Here is a 16,279-nt window from a genome sequence, read left to right on the forward strand (position 1 = left end):
TGTGTGACTCTGGGTGGGTTACTTAACCTCTCTGTGTCTGTTTCCCCAAGTATAGAACTAGTAAGATATTTTACTTCATGTTGTTGATTGGTATGCAGTAAAGCTCAACCAATGCTAGTTCTTATGTATCTTGAGCCTAAAAGGAGTCATAAAACAGTCCTCAAGCATTTAATGGCAACACCTATCCTAGTTCGTATCTTTATGTATTTGCAATATGGCTAACAGCTTCCCAGGTTTAGCACTAGTGGTAAAGAACCCACCTGCCAATGCAAAGTGACTTGAGACGAAGGTTTGATCCTTGGGTCGGGAAGGTTCCCTGGAGGAGAAAATGGCAACCCACTCCAGTATTCTTGCCTGGAGTTTCATGGACAGTGCAGACTGGCTAGCTATGCAGAATCGAACACAACTGAAGCAACTTAGCAACCCTGCTTATTTAACTTATATGCAGAATGAAGAAGTGAAGTGAAGTTGCTCAGTCGTGTCCGACTCAGCGATCCCATGGACTGGAGCCTGGAGCCTGGTAGGCTACAGTCCATGGAATCCTCCAGGCAAGAATACTGGAGTGGGTTGCCATTTCCTGCTCCAGGGGATCTTCCCGACCCAGGGATCGAACCCAGGTCTCCTGCATTGCAGGCAGACACTTTACCGTCTAATGCTGGGCTGGAAGAAGCACAAGCTGAATTGAGATTGCCAGGAGAAATATCAATAACCTCAGATGTTCAGATGACACCACCCTTATGACAGAAAGTGAAGAGGAACTAAAGAGCCCCTTGATGAAAGTGAAAGAGGAGAGTGAAAAAGTTGGCTTAAAGCTCAACATTCAGAAAACTAAGATCATGGCATCCGGTCCCATCACTTCATGGGAAATAGATGGGGAAACGGTGGAAACAGTGTCAGACTTTATTTTTGAGGGCTCCAAAATCACTGCAGATGGTGATTGCAGCCATGAAATTAAAAGACGCTTACTCCTTGGAAGGAAAGTTATGACCAACCTAGATAGCATATTAAATAGCAGAGACATTACTTTGCCAGCAAAGGTCTGTCTAGTCAAGGCTATGGTTGCAAGGAGATCCAACTTGATTCAATTCAGGAACGACTGAACTGAACATTTTACAGAGGAGAAAACTGCCTGGGACTGAAGCAGCCCCAGGGTCCGCCTCAGGAGCTGTCATGAGAGAGCTGGGCATCAGTTCAGTTCAGTTCAGTCGCTCAGTCGTGTCCGACTCTTTGGGACCCCATGAATCGCAGCACGCCAGGCCTCCTTGTCCATCACCAACTCCCGGAGTTCACTCAAACTCAGGTCCATCGAGTTGGTGATGCCATCCAGCCATCTCATCCTCTGTCGTCCCCTTCTCCTGCCCCCAATCCCTCCCCGTATCAGAGTCTTTTTCAATGAGTCAACTCTTCGCATGAGGTGGCCAAAGTATTGGAGTTTCCTCTATAGCATCAGTCCTTCCAGTTAACACCCAGGACTGGTCTCCTTTAGAATGGACTGGCTGGATCTCCTTGCAGTTCAAGGGACTCTCAAGAGTCTTCTCCAACACCACAGTTCAAAAGCATCAATTCTTCGGCGCTCAGCTTTCTTCACAGTCCAACTCTCACATCCATACATGACCACAGGAAAAACCATAGCCTTGACTAGACGGACCTGGGCATAGGGTTCGCGTATTTCACGCCCAAGAAAGGCAGGAACAGGGATGCAGGACTTCAGCATCCTACTTCCCAGCTTCAGGACCCCGGTCAGAGGAGAAGGGGCGGGGTGGTCCAGGGACCGGAAGTCGGGAGGTCGACTTCCGTAAATTTGACCGACGTTCTTTACAGCCAATCAGCTGTGGGAGGCGAGCCTGTACCAAAGGTGGGGCCTCATTTTGGTGAGGAGGGCCGGACGCCCGTGGGCTGGGGCCTGAAAGGAGGCGATGGGCGGGGATTCACGAGCGCTGTGTGTGCTGACCAATAGGGGGTGGGATCCACCTCTCGGGGGTGGGCTCTGGCGGGCACGCTGACGACGCAAGGGTTGACGCGTCGCGGCGGCTGAGGCGGTGGGGCCTGAGGACGCGGCGCCCGCCAGCGCGGCTGAGGGACAGGTCCGCGGCGTGGGGTCGAGGGTGCGGAGCGGACTCGGCCCGAGGCTGCCGGTGGAGGGCGTCCTAGGAGACTTAGTAGGGGGTACTTTTGGGGATCCATGGGATGACTGAACAGGAGAAGGATCTGGACCGGGGCCTGTGAGGGGCGTGGCGGCCTCTGGGACGCTGGAGCCGGGACGTTGGGGATTGGGGGGCTCTTGGCTGCGTCTCTGAAGGAAGCCGTAGGGGTCTGCCTTGGAGCTTGTGAGAAGGTTGGGGGCGAAGGATCATGGAGGAGACTCAGATGTGGCCCTTTGCGGGGTTCCGTTGTGGGTGTGGAGCTTGGGGCGGGGGCCTTTGAAACTTGAAAGAGGTGTCTTCGAGGAAGGGGGAGGAGGAAGTTAACTTTGCTAGCACGGCGGAGGTCAGAGGGAGCAAGAATGGGTTAGGGCCTTGGAGGAGCTTGGAAGCCATTGTTCAGTTCCTGGTAAATTCAGGAAGGCGGCGGCAAGAGATGGGGTAAGCCCAGCGCCGCAGAGGGTCTTAGTAACCAGCCGAGGAGGGGAGGGCATGTGGGGGCAGTGGGTAAGGAGGAGGAGGGGTTAAGCTTGCTGAGGGACAGGGAGATGGGAGTGTGTCGTAAATCTGGCAGAGAATCAGGGTGTCCCAGGGTTTGGGGGTGTGAAGAGTGGGAGAACTTATAGGAATTTGGGGGCTATGGATAAGATTGGGAGAAGCCTAGAAGGAAGAGGCAGAAAAAGACTGGGGTGTTGTGTGCAGAACCACAGATCCATGGCTCCTGGGAGTTACGGGGGTGTAAGTGACACAAGCCTGGCTAACACTGACCCCTGGGGCAGTGTGGTATCTAAATGAGATGACACATGAAAGTACCCTGCCCACCAAATGCAAGTGCCTTCTACAGGGAAGGTGGAATTTCAGCATGGTGAATCTGAAACCTATTTGGGAGATGCTGATCGATCCTTTGACCCAGAAGTAATGACTGGCATCTCAGTCCTTTTCTGTTTTTCTGTCTCCTCCAGGGTCGCAGCGAGAGGACTCCGTGAGGTACTATTCCTAGACCACTGACCAGGTTTGTACTGGGGTGGAAGACGCTGGAAGGCAGACCGGCCACCATGTCAACATTCAGGCAGGAGGATGTGGAAGACCACTATGAGATGGGAGAGGAGCTGGGAAGGTGAGCAGTCCCCTCTGATGGGGCCCCGAGGAGGGGGGGCGACCTGACCCACTGTGGGGTCTTCTAGGGTATCTCCTCTCCTCCTGTCCTTTCTCCTGCTCTCCCCAAGCAGGGATGAGTCAGTATCATGCGCTGTGGGATGAGTTTGGGCTTTGGAGGCAGCCATTCTGGACCTGGAATTCTTGTTCCGACATCCCCTGTGCACTTCCTTTGGGAATAAACATGATCGAGTCCAAACAGCACCTAATACAGTGCCTGGCCTATGGCATGAGAGCAGCAGATGTTGGTAAAGGTCTCTCTGTGTCTTTAAACCTCTCTTGTGGGAGGCAGTGGAGCTTCTCAGGCCTCCTGTCCGGGCCCACACCCTGGCCCATTGTTAGCATTCTTGTGGGAAAGAGCAGAGGTTTCCCAATCCAGCCAGGCAGCTGATTTCCTGCCAGGCCGGGCCTGGGAGTGTCCCCTGGGAGCTCTCCCGCCTCAGACCTGCCAGCTACCATCCTTTTTACTCCCGAGCCTCAACCCTTATTTGGTGAGTTTGTTGCTGGCTGGCCTTCCCGGAACTGCCTTGGCCGGCTCCATGATGTCACCAGAAGGGAATGTAAATAACTTAGCCATTCATCAGGCTTTTGCTGAGAGAGCCTGTGGGGCTCATTTGGGATTCTGAAGTCCCTCCTTTAGGAATTTCCTCTGGTAGAGCAGCAGGGAATGCAGGCCATCTCCCCCACCCCCACGGAAAGCTCAGACTCTGTTATTGAAAATGTTAGGGCCTTCTGCTGAGAGTAGCTGGGCAGTAGTCAATAAAACTATCATGTGTGTTCCCTTTAACCCACCGATTTCACTCCTAGGAGTTAATTCTGTGAGTATAGCATATATGTAGACCTAAGATCTAGGGATGGGGAGAGTCACTGTAAGGACTTTATGTGAACAGAAGATGGGGCCTTTTCAGTGACCATCACAGCACCACTGCCTTGTCAACAGAATATTATGCAGCCATTAAAAAGAGCATGGCAACTTGTATAAAGCAAGCCATGTAGGAATTTTATTGAAATTCTCTAGTAACTGTCAACTTTAATAATTTTATTATAATGTGTTTTATTTAACTTGTTAGGTCAAACTGTTAACATTTTGGTTGTCATTCATTATAAAAATTATTATTATTATTTTTAAAATAGTTATTTATTTGGCTGCTCCAGGTCTTAGTTGCAGCACTTGGGGTTTTTTTAGTTGTGGCATGCAAGATCTAGTTCCTGACCAGGGATGGAACCCAGGCCCCCTGGATTGGGAGCATGGAGTCTTGGCCACCGGACCACCAGGGAAGTTCCTATAAAAATTTTCAATGAAATAGTTTACTACGTGTTTTTGATGTGAAGCCTTTGAATTCTGGTGTGTCTTGTATGCTCACAGCACACCTCAGTTTGAATGGGCTGGGCAGCTTCTGTGTGGCCAGTGGCTGTCATCAAGGACAGCACTGCCCTATGTAATGATCCAGAACATTCTTAGAGACACATGAGGTGAAGGATTAATGCCATGGAACACTGTGCAGACTGTGCTGCAACTGTGGAAGTTGTAGATGTTGTTTGGCCATCTGAGTCCTGGGCTGTTTTTTGTTATACTCGCATTCATCTGTGAAAGTCTCTACCAGGCAGGACCATTATCATCCCCATTTTGTGGATGAAGAAACTGAGGCTCAGAATAGGAAACCAGCTTGCCCAAGGCCATGTAGACTGAAAGTGGCCGGGCAGGACTCAGGCCTTGAGACTAAGCCTTCCTGATCGCAAAGCGCAAGTGTGCTGGAGCCAGAAGTGGGCATTTGGCTTCTGCTTTGAGTTAAGCCCAGCCAAGTTTCCTTGTCCTGGGAGTCATGGGCTGAATAAAATGGGAGTGAGTATTTTTGTGTGGATGTGTATGGAGGGTTCTCCCAAGTCAAGTCACCTGGGCAATCTTGGAAGATAAATTAGTCTATGGTTGGTCAGTGTGGACGCCAGCCTGGTTTCTGTGTCACGGAGCATGTCTGCAACCGTTAATTCAGGCTGCTGGAGGCTGGTGTCAGAGGTCAAGGTGCCACAGGCTGGCCCCCTGAGGCTCTCTCATTGGTGTGTGATGCCCCCCTCTCCCTGCATCCTCATGTGGTCTCCCTCTGTGCGAGTCTGTGTCCTGACCTCCTCCTCTTACAAGGACACCAAACCCTGTTGGATTAAGACCCACCCCAGTGACCTCGGGCTCCCTGGTGGCTCAGTGGTAAAGAATCCGCCTGCCAGTGCTGGAGATGCAGGTTTGATCCCTGGGTTGGGACGATTCCCCGGAGGAGGAAATGGCAACCCACTCCAGTATTGCCTGGAGAATCTCATGGACAAGAGGCGCTGGGCTACAGTCCATGGGGTCGCAGAGAGTCAGACACAACTGAGCAACTTAGCACCAGTGACCTCATTTTTACTAAATTACCTCTTCAAAGGCCCTAAATCACAGTAGTCAGATTTTGGGGTCCTAGGGATTAGGATTTTTGGGGACACAATTTAGCACTAATAGTGTCTTGGTTTCCCTTCCCATTAAATTTTTTTTTTTAAAGAGAATATATTATTTATTTGGCTCTGCCAGGTCTTACTTACAGTTGCAGCACGTGGACTCCTTGATCCTCATTGCAGCGTGTGGGATCTAGTTCTTAGACCAGGGGTCCCTGCATTGGCGTGCAGAGTCTTAGCCACTAGACGACCAGGAAAGTTTCACCTCCCTCCTGCCATGAACTCTTTGTTAGTTTTTTGATTCATCTTGGAATAAAACTAGAGGGGAAGAAATCCTTGTATTTGAGAATCAGGTCACACATTCCGGCCTAGAGTGTTCCCAGTAGGCAGCAAACACGTGGCATTTGATGTAATTACTGTCGGAGTGTCATTGTTGGGTGGGAGGTGGACCTGGAAGAATTTGCTTGGTTGATGTAGGCAGAGGGGAGAAGGAAAGACATTTCAGAAATGAGGAGTGTTAGCTAAGATGTTGATGGGGGCTGGAGCAGAACGTACCCAGGGGACCATTGTGGTGGATTTAAGGGATTGGGGGGAGGCCTGATCAGGGACACATGCCATTTCTCGTCTGACTGTGCTCTTGGCTTTTAGACTAGTGTATGAGTTTCCTGTTGCTGCTGTAACAAATTACCACAATTTAGTGGCTGAGAAGAATACCCATGTTTTACGTCAAGGTCTGGGAGTCAGGAGTCTAAAATCAATCTGCTAGGCTGGTCCCTCTGGAGGCTCCTGCCTCTTCCAGCTTCTAGAGGCACCGCATCCCTGGCTCGCGGCCCCTCCCTCCATCCTCACAGGCAGCAGCACAACATCTCCCATCTCTCTCTGCCTCTGACCCTCCTGCCTCCCTCTTACGAGGACCCTGTGATAACACTGGGACCACTGGGGAGTCCAGAGTCGTCCCCATCTCAGGGACCTTAATTCTGTCTTCAGAGGCCCTCTGCCCTGTGAGGTGGCACGCCCATAGGTCCCAGGGGTTCAGACGTGGACCATTATTTAGCTCATCTTGATGGGAGATAGTTTGCACTTCCCACCTGCCTATGTTGACCTTGCCTGCCTGAGTGGGCACAGAGCATGTCTGCAGTAGCCGCCGTGGCGCCTTTGTGCCTTGATGCTCATGTGCACAGCGGCTTTAGTTGCTTGCCAGCTGCATCTGGTACAGAGCGTCCTAGTAAGGTCCACTTACTGGGTCCCTTGGTTTTTCTGAAGACCCGGCTCGCTGGGCAAAGACACCCTCACTCATCTGTTTCTTGTTCTGCCTGTCCTGTCTGTGCTATCACCAACTGAAGAGATCCCCCCTGTCCCCAGGGCCCATCTCTGCCACTCCATCCTCTACCCACGGGGTCCCATTTCTGAGAGTTGTCACAGAGTCACCTTGTCCCCTTTCTCTTGGCCCCTGGTGGGACCTGGTTGAGGTCCCTTGTGTGCCTTCTGTCTTAGACTTAGTCTGCTTTCGCGTGGCCCATAGCCAGTGGGCCACGTCCAGCCCTCGCCTAGTTCAGTATGGTCCACTGATGAACATAGGATGGTTTTTTACTTTTTTAAAGGGTTGTAAAAACACACACAAATTGTGACAGAGACCATATGGCCTGTAAAGCTTAAAATAATTATCCTCTGGCCTTTTTCACTCAACTCGTGAGTGAAAGAAAGTTAACATAGCTAAGTTCCTAGACAGCAAAAGAATTTGGACATTGGACAGCTCCCTGAAGGACAGTAAATAGTTTCCTTCTCTTCGAATAACAGCTGTCTTGAGATATAATTCACACACCATACTGTTTACTCTATTAAACTGTATAACTTAACGATCTTCCATATAGTCAGAGTTTTTCAGCCATCACCATTAAACAATCTCAGAACGTTTTCATCATCCCCAAAGGAGCTCCGTCCCCCTGGTCAGTCACCCTCATCGCCTCCTCAGCCCCTGACAACCAGAAACCTACTCTCTGGCCTGTTCTAGATGTTTCACATCAGTGGATTGTGGATTATACACTGAGTGTCCTTCTGCATCTGTTTCTCTCACTGAGCATCATATTCTCAGGGTCCATCCACATTGTAGCAAGTGTCAGGGCTTCCCCCCTTTTCAGGACTGAATAATGCTCCTGTGTGTGGAGGGACCACATTTTGTGTATGCTGTATCCCCTGATCGGCATTTATCTCTACCTTATGACTGCTGTGAATGATGGTGCTGTGAACATTTGTGTACAAGTTTTTGTAGAGTGGAATTCCTAGGTCTGAAGGTAACTCCATTTTTAAGGTTTTAAGGAACCTCCAGACAGTTTTCACCACAGCTTCCCTGTCTGGCTTTCCCACTAGCCGTGCACCAGGGTTCCAGTTTCTCCATATCCTCCCTCCTCTCTTGTGAAAACTTGTGTGCTTCTTTCACTCTGAAGCTCTTTTGGACTCAGTGGCTTTTTATCTTTTCTTAGATTTTAAACTGTGATGAAATGTGCTGTGAAAAGTTGAATCATGCAGAATCATAGCAAATATTAATAAAAAGAAAAAACCCTCTTCACTGCCCACAGTGCGTTCCAGCCACCTCAAGAATGCACCCCTGGCAGCAGTGCTCCACATGAGCGCAAACTGGTCCTGAACACAGTGGCTGCCCAGAGTGTGCAGCAGCAAAAGAACCAACATGGTTCCATGTTTACCAAAATGAAGCGGGACCCTATCATGGCAAATCAGGTGGAATTTTTTGCAGTCTTGAAAGATGATTCTTGAGGCACTGAGAGGATAGACCCCCATGAAGACCTGCTCAGTGAAGACAGCAGCAGAGGAACACAAGAGTCTTTGTTGCTGCTCAGGCTTTCTTTAGTTGTGGTGAGTTAGGGCCACTCTCTAGTTGTGGTGCATAGGCTTCTCATTGCAGTGGCTTCTTTTGTTAAGGAGCACTGGCTCCGGGGCGCCTGGGCTCAGTAGTTGTGGCACTTGGGCTTAGTTGCCCCATGGCACGTGGGATCTTCCCGAACCAGTAATTGAACCTGTGACCCCTGTATTGACGGGCGGATTCTCAACCCCTGGACCATCAGGGAAATCCTGTACCTTTCTGTTTTACCCAGAATAACCTCATTCCTTGTGTTCCTCTGCTGCTGTCTTCACTGAGCAGGTCTTCATGGGGCTCTGTCCTCTCAGTGCCTCAAGAATCATCTTTCAAGACTGCAAAAAATTCCACCTGATTTGCCATGATAGGGTCCTGCTTCATTTTGGTAAACATGGAACCATGTTGGTTCTTTCGCTGCTGCACACTCTGGGCAGCCACTGTGTTCAGGGCCAGTTTGCGCTCATGTGGAGCACTGCTGCCAGGGGTGCATTCTTGAGGTGGTTGGAACGCAGTGTCCTGGGGAGTGGCCCAGGTCCCCAGAGTCCTGCATCTCTCTCAGCACCTGCTTCCTCCTCCCCTCCCATCTGTCCCTGCAGCGGACAGTTTGCGATTGTGCGGAAGTGCCGGCAGAAGGGTACTGGGAAGGAGTATGCAGCCAAGTTCATCAAGAAGCGCCGCCTGTCGTCCAGCCGCCGGGGAGTGAGCCGAGAGGAGATCGAGCGGGAGGTGAACATCCTGCGGGAGATCCGGCACCCCAACATCATCACACTGCATGACATCTTTGAGAACAGGACAGATGTGGTGCTCATCCTCGAGCTGGTCTCAGGCGGTGAGCTCTTTGACTTCCTGGCCGAGAAGGAGTCACTGACCGAGGACGAGGCTACCCAGTTCCTCAAGCAGATCCTGGACGGTGTCCACTATCTGCACTCCAAGCGCATCGCCCACTTCGACCTCAAGGTAGCCCACTGGGCCCGCAACATAGAGCCGGGGAGGAGCCTGGCCAGCGTGGGTGAGGACAGGGCTGAGAGGGTCCACCTCCTTTCTCCCAGGGTGTCCCTGCTGGGGGCATTGAGGAGATGGATGGCTCTGGGCTGGACCTGTGGAGGGGAGTCAGCCTGCACACACCCCACACACTGGGCTGGGCCAGTGCTGTTCCCTGAGACATGGGGCCAGCAGGCTCAGAGGCCCCTGTCCATCCCCCTGCCTTTCTCCCCACAACCAGCCAGAAAACATCATGCTCCTGGACAAGAATGTGCCCAACCCACGGATCAAGCTCATTGACTTTGGCATCGCCCACAAGATCGAGGCAGGGAATGAGTTCAAGAACATCTTTGGGACCCCGGAGTTTGTGGGTGAGGAACGGGTGGGCCTGGGGGCACTGGAGCATTTCCAGCTGGCTTAGGGGGAGGCAGGCCCCCCAGGCCTCAGGTTTCCCATCATCCCTAGCGCTGGGCACCGAGGACTCAAGGCCTGGGGCGATCACCACCTTGGCTTTCCCTGCCAAGAGCCAGCCATATCTGTGGGCTCTGTTACTCCCCTGGGCCGTGTCCAGGGTGCCCCTGACCCTGTCTCCCTGTCCCTGCAGCTCCTGAAATCGTCAACTATGAGCCCCTGGGTCTGGAGGCAGACATGTGGTGAGTGAGGGTGGTGGGCCCAGGGCCATCCTTGTTGCTTCTCCTCAGGGAACCCTCCCCTTGTGCCCAGGAGCTGCCGGGTCACAGCCACGGGCTGGGGTGCAGCCCCTTTTCCTGGTCTTGGAGCCATGGGTCAGGGACAACACAAACCATCACCTTAGGACAGAGGTTGCTGACCTATCCAGGCCTGTGAGCTAGGAAGGGTTCTCAGGTCTTCGAAGGGTTGTTAAAAACAGACGAATATGTGACGGAGACTGTCTGTAGCCCGAAAAGCCTGAAACACTCACTGTCTCACCCTTTACATTAATGGAAAGAGTTTGCCAGGTCTGCCGTCAGCCACAGAGGCCTCAAGGGGCTCCACATCTGCATGGCCTGTGGCGCCCTTGTGCTCTGTCTACCCTGCCCACACCCCGGCCACTTTGAGTCTGAGCAGGCAGCCATGGCCAGAGGTGCCTCAGTATTTGGTCCTGAGACCCTTGGAACAGAAGGTGGGACTTGGTGGGGGCTGTTCAGACCCTGGAGGGAGAGGGTCCCTGGGGCTGACAGGCCTGCCTCCGACCTGGCTAGACAGTCTGGGACTCTGGGGGTTGGGGTGCTGAGCCTGCGGCTGAGCTGACTCCATCTCTTCTGTGTGTTATCCTCCAGGAGCATTGGCGTCATCACCTACATCCTGTGAGTACCCGCCCTCCCAGGGCTTTGCTGGGTCAGGAGGAGGGTCGGGAGGCTTCTGTGCAGGTGTCACAAGTGGAATGCAGGACCCGCAGTGCGCTGACCTGTTGCAGTGCTCAGGGGCTCTGGATGGATGGACAACTGCGTGAGTGTGTGCAGGAGAGAGTGTGTGCAGGAGAGAGTACGTTCAGGAGAGTTCCAAAGGCAGTGAAGTAACCACGCGAGGCTCTGGGCCGGGACTGTTGTCTCCTCGTCGGGCTGGCAACTCCTCTGTGTGGTGGATTCAATCACAGGCCTTTGGAGATTAGACTCAGCCTCCAGCCCCTCCCCTTCCTGGAGGTTAGAGGCAGGATGAAAGATCCATCCCTGTGACCCCACTGCTCTCCCCAACTGGCAGCCCTTTCCTTAGGGTCTTTCCACAGACACCTCATTGGTACCAACTCAGGTGTGGCTGGAAGGGGCTTGTCATGAGCAAGAAAAGACGCTTCTTTTATCTCTATTCTCTGGAGTTGTTTTAGGAAATGAAACAAAGACCAAATTTTATAGCAGTAGATGCTCCTGCCTTGGGTTTTAGGAAGTTACAAAGGTTTTGTGTGCCTGCAGTTGGGAGTGAAAACCAGCTATACATATCTCTCACCTAAAAAGTCACAGCATCACACGTCCAGATCCGTGCAGGGTGGTGGTGTGGCCTCAGCGCAGCACACTGGAAGGACACCTGACGTCTGTGGTGTCGGCCAGGACCACCAGCACCGCCCCCCAACCCCAGTTAACCATTTTGCCTCTAACTACTAAAGGCTTCAGGGAAGGGGCTTTGAGACCAAGCCTCTGAGACTAAGTCTATGGGGATACTTTGAGGTTCTGCAGAGATTTTGCTGACTCATTTTAGCACCCCTCACTGGCTGGGCAGTGGATTTTCCCTGCCTCTGGTTGGCGGCTGGGCGCGTTTATGCAGGGTGACTAGGGGCCTGGCATCAACCTCCCTCCCCATCTGCCCCCTCCATGGGCACAGCGGAGCTGGGTGGTGGCCTGGGCAGCATCCTGGTTGTGGACTGACCGCACACCTGTCTGGCCCCCCTGAGCCTGGTGTCCGTCTCCTAGGCTGAGTGGCGCATCCCCATTCCTGGGTGAAACCAAGCAGGAGACGTTGACCAACATCTCGGCTGTGAACTACGACTTTGACGAGGAGTACTTCAGCAACACCAGCGAGCTGGCCAAGGACTTCATCCGCCGTCTGCTTGTCAAAGACCCCAAGTAGGAGCACTGGGCCGGGCAGGGTGGGCCAGGCAAGTCCCCCAGAATGGGCGCTGTGGCTGAGGACAAGTAATATATCCATCTGAGATGCCACTCCCGTACCTGGGAGTTGGCCATGGCACCTGTTCTGGGCGGAGATAGCACAGGGAGACCTAGGCTGGCCCTCCTATGAAGCTGCTTCTTACAAAGCTTTTCATTTGTTGCCAGTGTTTAGGATAGGAGGTTTCATATAAAATTCTAAATTACTGTTTGGTTTTTTTCCCTAGAAAGAGCTAAATATGCTGGCAACACAGAGCTTTCATTCACCCAGAGGTGCTCCCATGGGGTAGTCCTCCCCAGGCTCCTCCTCTGGGTGTCTGAGTTATGAGACCCCAACATTAGGTGTCAATGCTGTTAGCGGAAAACATGGAAACCCTGGAGTCCACGTCATCCCCAAGCCCCTTGATGGGCTCCTTATGGCCGGCCAAGCAGAGTGGGAGACCTTAATTGTGCCTGTACTGGCATGGTTGTTTCAGAAACTTGCTGCTGGGCTGGACAGTGACTTCAGGGACCAGGTTTCAGGGTGGTGGCCCAGGGGAGGTGCCCTGAGTCAGCCACAAGTAGGGCTGAGAGCCAGAGCTGCAGCGGGGAGAGCGTGGACCACCCCTTCCTGCTCTCTGTGGGGCGGACAGTGAAGGCGGCACTCATGCAACTAACCAGTTCTGGGGGCTCTTCCAGGAGGAGAATGACCATCGCCCAGAGCCTGGAGCATTCCTGGATCAAGGTGAGGTGGTGGGGCTGCCCCCACATGGGCATGGTAGTTGGGAGCAGCCCCAGCATGGGCGAGGGTCCCCACGGAGTGGGCCTAGATGCTGTGGGCACAGGGTGTATGTCAGTGTAGTGTTGGAGTTGTCTCATTGAACTGTTGGCTAGAGTCCACAGCCCCTCTGCACACAGCAGGGTGGCCTCCCCAGAACTTCTCATAAAGGGATCATCTCCAGGCCAAGGTCAGGCTTGGCAGCCTCAGTCAAGGGTCAGAGTGAATACTTCTGGCTCTGTGGTCTCTGGTGTGACCATGTGGTCTGCCCTCAGGTCTCAGCTCAACCATCAGCGGGAAAGTGCCAGGACCATGTGTACTTAGATGGGCAGGGCCATGGGCTAATATAACGTGGGTGGAGGGCCAGACATGGCCCGGGGGGCTGCCCTGCGGCCCTGGTCCAAGGCGCCCTTTCCTCCCCTCTTCTCCCCCTGCAGGCCATCCGGCGGCGAAATGTACGGCGGGAAGACAGCGGCCGGAAGCCAGAGCGGCGGCGCCTGAAGACGGCACGCCTCAAGGAGTACACCATCAAGTCACACTCGAGCATGCCCCCCAACAACACCTACATCAACTTCGAGCGCTTCTCCAAAGTGCTGGAGGAGGTGGCGGCAGCCGAGGAGGGCCTGCGCGGGCTGGAGCACAGCCGACGCCTGTTCCATGAGGACCTTGAGGCGCTGACGGCCATCTACGAGGAGAAGGAGGCCTGGTACCGTGAGGAGAATGAGAGCCTAGGCCAGGACCTGCGGCGGCTGCGCCAGGAGCTGCACAAGACGGAGGCGCTGCAGCGGCAGGCACAGGAGGAGGCCAAGGGGGCCCTGCTCGGGGCCAGTGGGCTCAAGCGCCGCTTTAGCCGCCTGGAGAACCGCTACGAGGCACTGGCCAAGCAGGTGGCCTCTGAGATGCGGTTCGTGCAGGATCTGGTGCGTGCCATGGAGCAGGAGAAGCTGCAGGAGGGGGAGTGCAGTCTCCGCTAGGGCTGCCCAGGGTGTGGCATCCTCGGCCGTGGCAGGCCCCATCGCCCCGATGTGGCCCCGCAGCGCCCAGGAACTGGAGGCAGGATGTGCTCCATGGGGCCCGGGAATCCACGGCCCAGGGACGGCTTGGCCCGGCTCCACCCCAGAGGAGGGGGCTTGTCTGGGTCTTCTCTGCACCGCCCTAGTGCCCCCAGCCTAGCCCCTCCCTCCCTCGTGTGGCTCCACTCAGGGAGCCTCCAGGGCAGCATCACCTCAGGGCCTCTTGCGAGGGGCGGCACATCCACGAAACTGGCCACGGTGGACACACATGCCTCACACCCGCCCCGGGTTGGGCTGGCAGCCTTCATGTTCAGAGCCTGGCCGGCAGCCCCAGGCTCTCTATTTGGTCCAAGGGTGTGGAATCTCGGTGCGGGGGCATGGCGGCTGTCTGTGAATGTCCTGGGGCTCAGAACTGAGGGAGAGCCTCTGCTTGACACCCTGGCTCCTCCACTCTGAAGAAGAGAAACTGCTCCTCCAGAGTCAGTGGTGGAAGGGCCTCTGATCCAGATCCCCCAGCCCCTTTCAGTGCCCCCAGCCCTCGAGGAGGTGTCAGTCTGGGGGCTGTGTTGCAGGGGGTGGTGGTGCCAGGGCCCAGGGCCCAGGTGCGGTAAAGGAAGTATCTGCAAGGCTGAGTCTCCACTTCTTGCCAAGGCAGGCCTCCCGTGGGGAAGGGGGTGAAGAGCCCTGGAACCTCCCCGTCTCTTCAGCTCCCTGACAACGCTTAGAGCCTTCAGCAGGGTCCCAACCCCGCCTCATCCCTAGCCCCACCCTATCATACTCCCTTCGCCAGTGCTACCCTTGGATCAGCATCTCTCTAGTGGACGCCCTGGAGTAACTGCTAGGGACCCTTGTTACCAGCATCCCCTACCTGGAGAGCCCCATGGTCCCTTACAGCCTGCCCCACCTTCCTGCGTTCCGTGCAGCTGCTGGAGAAGGCGCCCTGTGGTCTCCGTGGCAATGCTGCTTTTTGCCACTAGGTGCTGCCCTGCAGCACGGTCCAGAGAATGTGCCCTAAGAACCAGGCTTCAGCAAAACCTGGGTCCTAGCTGTGGCCATGCTGAGCTCCAGCGGAGTTCCCTGCTGCCGTTGTGTTAATCCAGGGGCCCTTATGCAGCCCCCCGCCCTTAGTCCGAGAGGAGTCCTCGCAGCAGAGGCCAGCCAAGGCCATATGCGGGGAGGAATGGGTGGGCAGGTGGGTGGCACTTCACCTGTGGCCCTGGCAGGGCTCAGGCTACAACACCCTGCAGGGCTGAGGAGGGCATTGGAGCCTGGCTGTGGGGCTGGCAAAAAGGGGCAGGGCGGGCCCACTCTGTGCCCCTCACAAGCACCATTGTGTGACACACACAGCTCTGAGCATGTGCCTGCTGCCAGCCTTAAGGAAATAAAACCCACTTCCCTGGCTCCTGCTCTTCTCTGCTTGGCTGGGATGGGGGTGGCCTGCCTGGCAGTTAGCTGACACCATGGCCTCTGTGGCCTCTTGTATCTTTCCTCTGTTGCTCCCGGCCCTTACAGCCCTGGGGGGTGTTGGAGGCTGCCCCTATCTTGGGGCTCAGCTGGGGATGTCTCTGAAGAGCTAGAGGCGTCCAGGGGACTGTAGTTGCCTTGGAGGGGTTTTCTGTTCCTCTGCTGCTCCTGAGATGCTGCCAGGTCACAGCCCCCTGCCTGCTCTGGGCCTGCCTGGAGGTGTCCTTGCCACTCCTGCCCCCAGTCGCCCAGCCTCTGGGTCTGGAATGTGGCTCTGAAGAGGGTCCCTCTGACTCGCTTCTTCCTTCCCAGCGGCCTGGTCAGCATTCTGTTCCCTCGTTCCTTGCATCTCCCTATTCCCCCTGTTTTAAACCAATTTTAGAAAAATTGAGAAGACTCTGTAAAATTCGTTTTTCGTTTTTTATTTGGGGGTGTTCCTTTTTTTGTGGCCATGAAGTGCAGCATGGGAGATCTTAGTTCCCCAACCAGGGATCAGACCCATGTGTCCTGCAGTGGAAGCACAGGACCCTAACCACTGGATCACCAGGGAATTACCTGTCTTTTTGGTCAACGGCTTCCACTTTCAGAGTCTCAGTAGATTTCAGCCTGTGGCATGGTCGAACCCACTCGGTTTTCTCCAGTCGGTCCGTGATTGTCCTGGTGGTAGCCCTTTGAGACAGGACTCTGAGCAGCACATCCCCCTGTGATTCATTGCAAAATGCAGTCAGCCTGTGGCAGGAAAGGGGCGCCCAGTGTGGGTGACTGTGTGAGCCATTGTCCAAGTGCCACCTGGAAAAGAAATGGGCTTCCATGCAGTGCTGGAGGGCCTCCAGACCCCAAGAGGGGTGAGCCAGAGGCCCCCT

General features: G+C 54.4%; 1 protein-coding gene across 4 annotated transcripts; it reads left to right on the forward strand.

The window, feature by feature from the left end:
• Nucleotides 1-1,873: 1,873 nt before the first annotated feature.
• Nucleotides 1,874-15,822, forward strand: DAPK3 (death associated protein kinase 3). 4 transcript variants are annotated; one of them, XM_069589443.1, is made up of 9 exons: nucleotides 1,874-2,084; nucleotides 3,104-3,258; nucleotides 9,186-9,546; nucleotides 9,812-9,941; nucleotides 10,175-10,223; nucleotides 10,869-10,895; nucleotides 11,991-12,143; nucleotides 12,861-12,906; nucleotides 13,377-15,822. In XM_069589443.1, exons 2-9 carry the CDS (start codon nucleotides 3,197-3,199, stop codon nucleotides 13,911-13,913), a joined length of 1,365 nt encoding a protein of 454 aa, XP_069445544.1. In that variant the 5' UTR covers nucleotides 1,874-2,084; nucleotides 3,104-3,196; the 3' UTR covers nucleotides 13,914-15,822. The 4 variants fall into 4 exon arrangements, with proteins under 4 accessions (XP_069445544.1, XP_069445545.1, XP_069445546.1 ...); XM_069589444.1 differs by having other exon boundaries at nucleotides 2,013-2,166; XM_069589445.1 differs by having other exon boundaries at nucleotides 2,044-2,582.
• The last annotated feature ends 457 nt before the right edge of the window (nucleotides 15,823-16,279 follow it).

This window comes from Ovis canadensis, chromosome 5 (genome assembly GCF_042477335.2).
Source record: "Ovis canadensis isolate MfBH-ARS-UI-01 breed Bighorn chromosome 5, ARS-UI_OviCan_v2, whole genome shotgun sequence".
NCBI classification, from domain to species: Eukaryota; Metazoa; Chordata; class Mammalia; order Artiodactyla; family Bovidae; genus Ovis; species Ovis canadensis.

Coding starts and splice junctions, on each gene's coding strand:
- DAPK3 (XM_069589443.1), top strand. CDS start 3,197: ATGTCAACATTCAGGCAGGAGGATGTGGAAGACCACTATGAGATGGGA. Junction 9,942..10,174: donor TGGGACCCCGGAGTTTGTGG/GTGAGGAACGGG, acceptor CTGTCCCTGCAG/CTCCTGAAATCGTCAACTAT. Junction 10,224..10,868: donor GGTCTGGAGGCAGACATGTG/GTGAGTGAGGGT, acceptor GTTATCCTCCAG/GAGCATTGGCGTCATCACCT.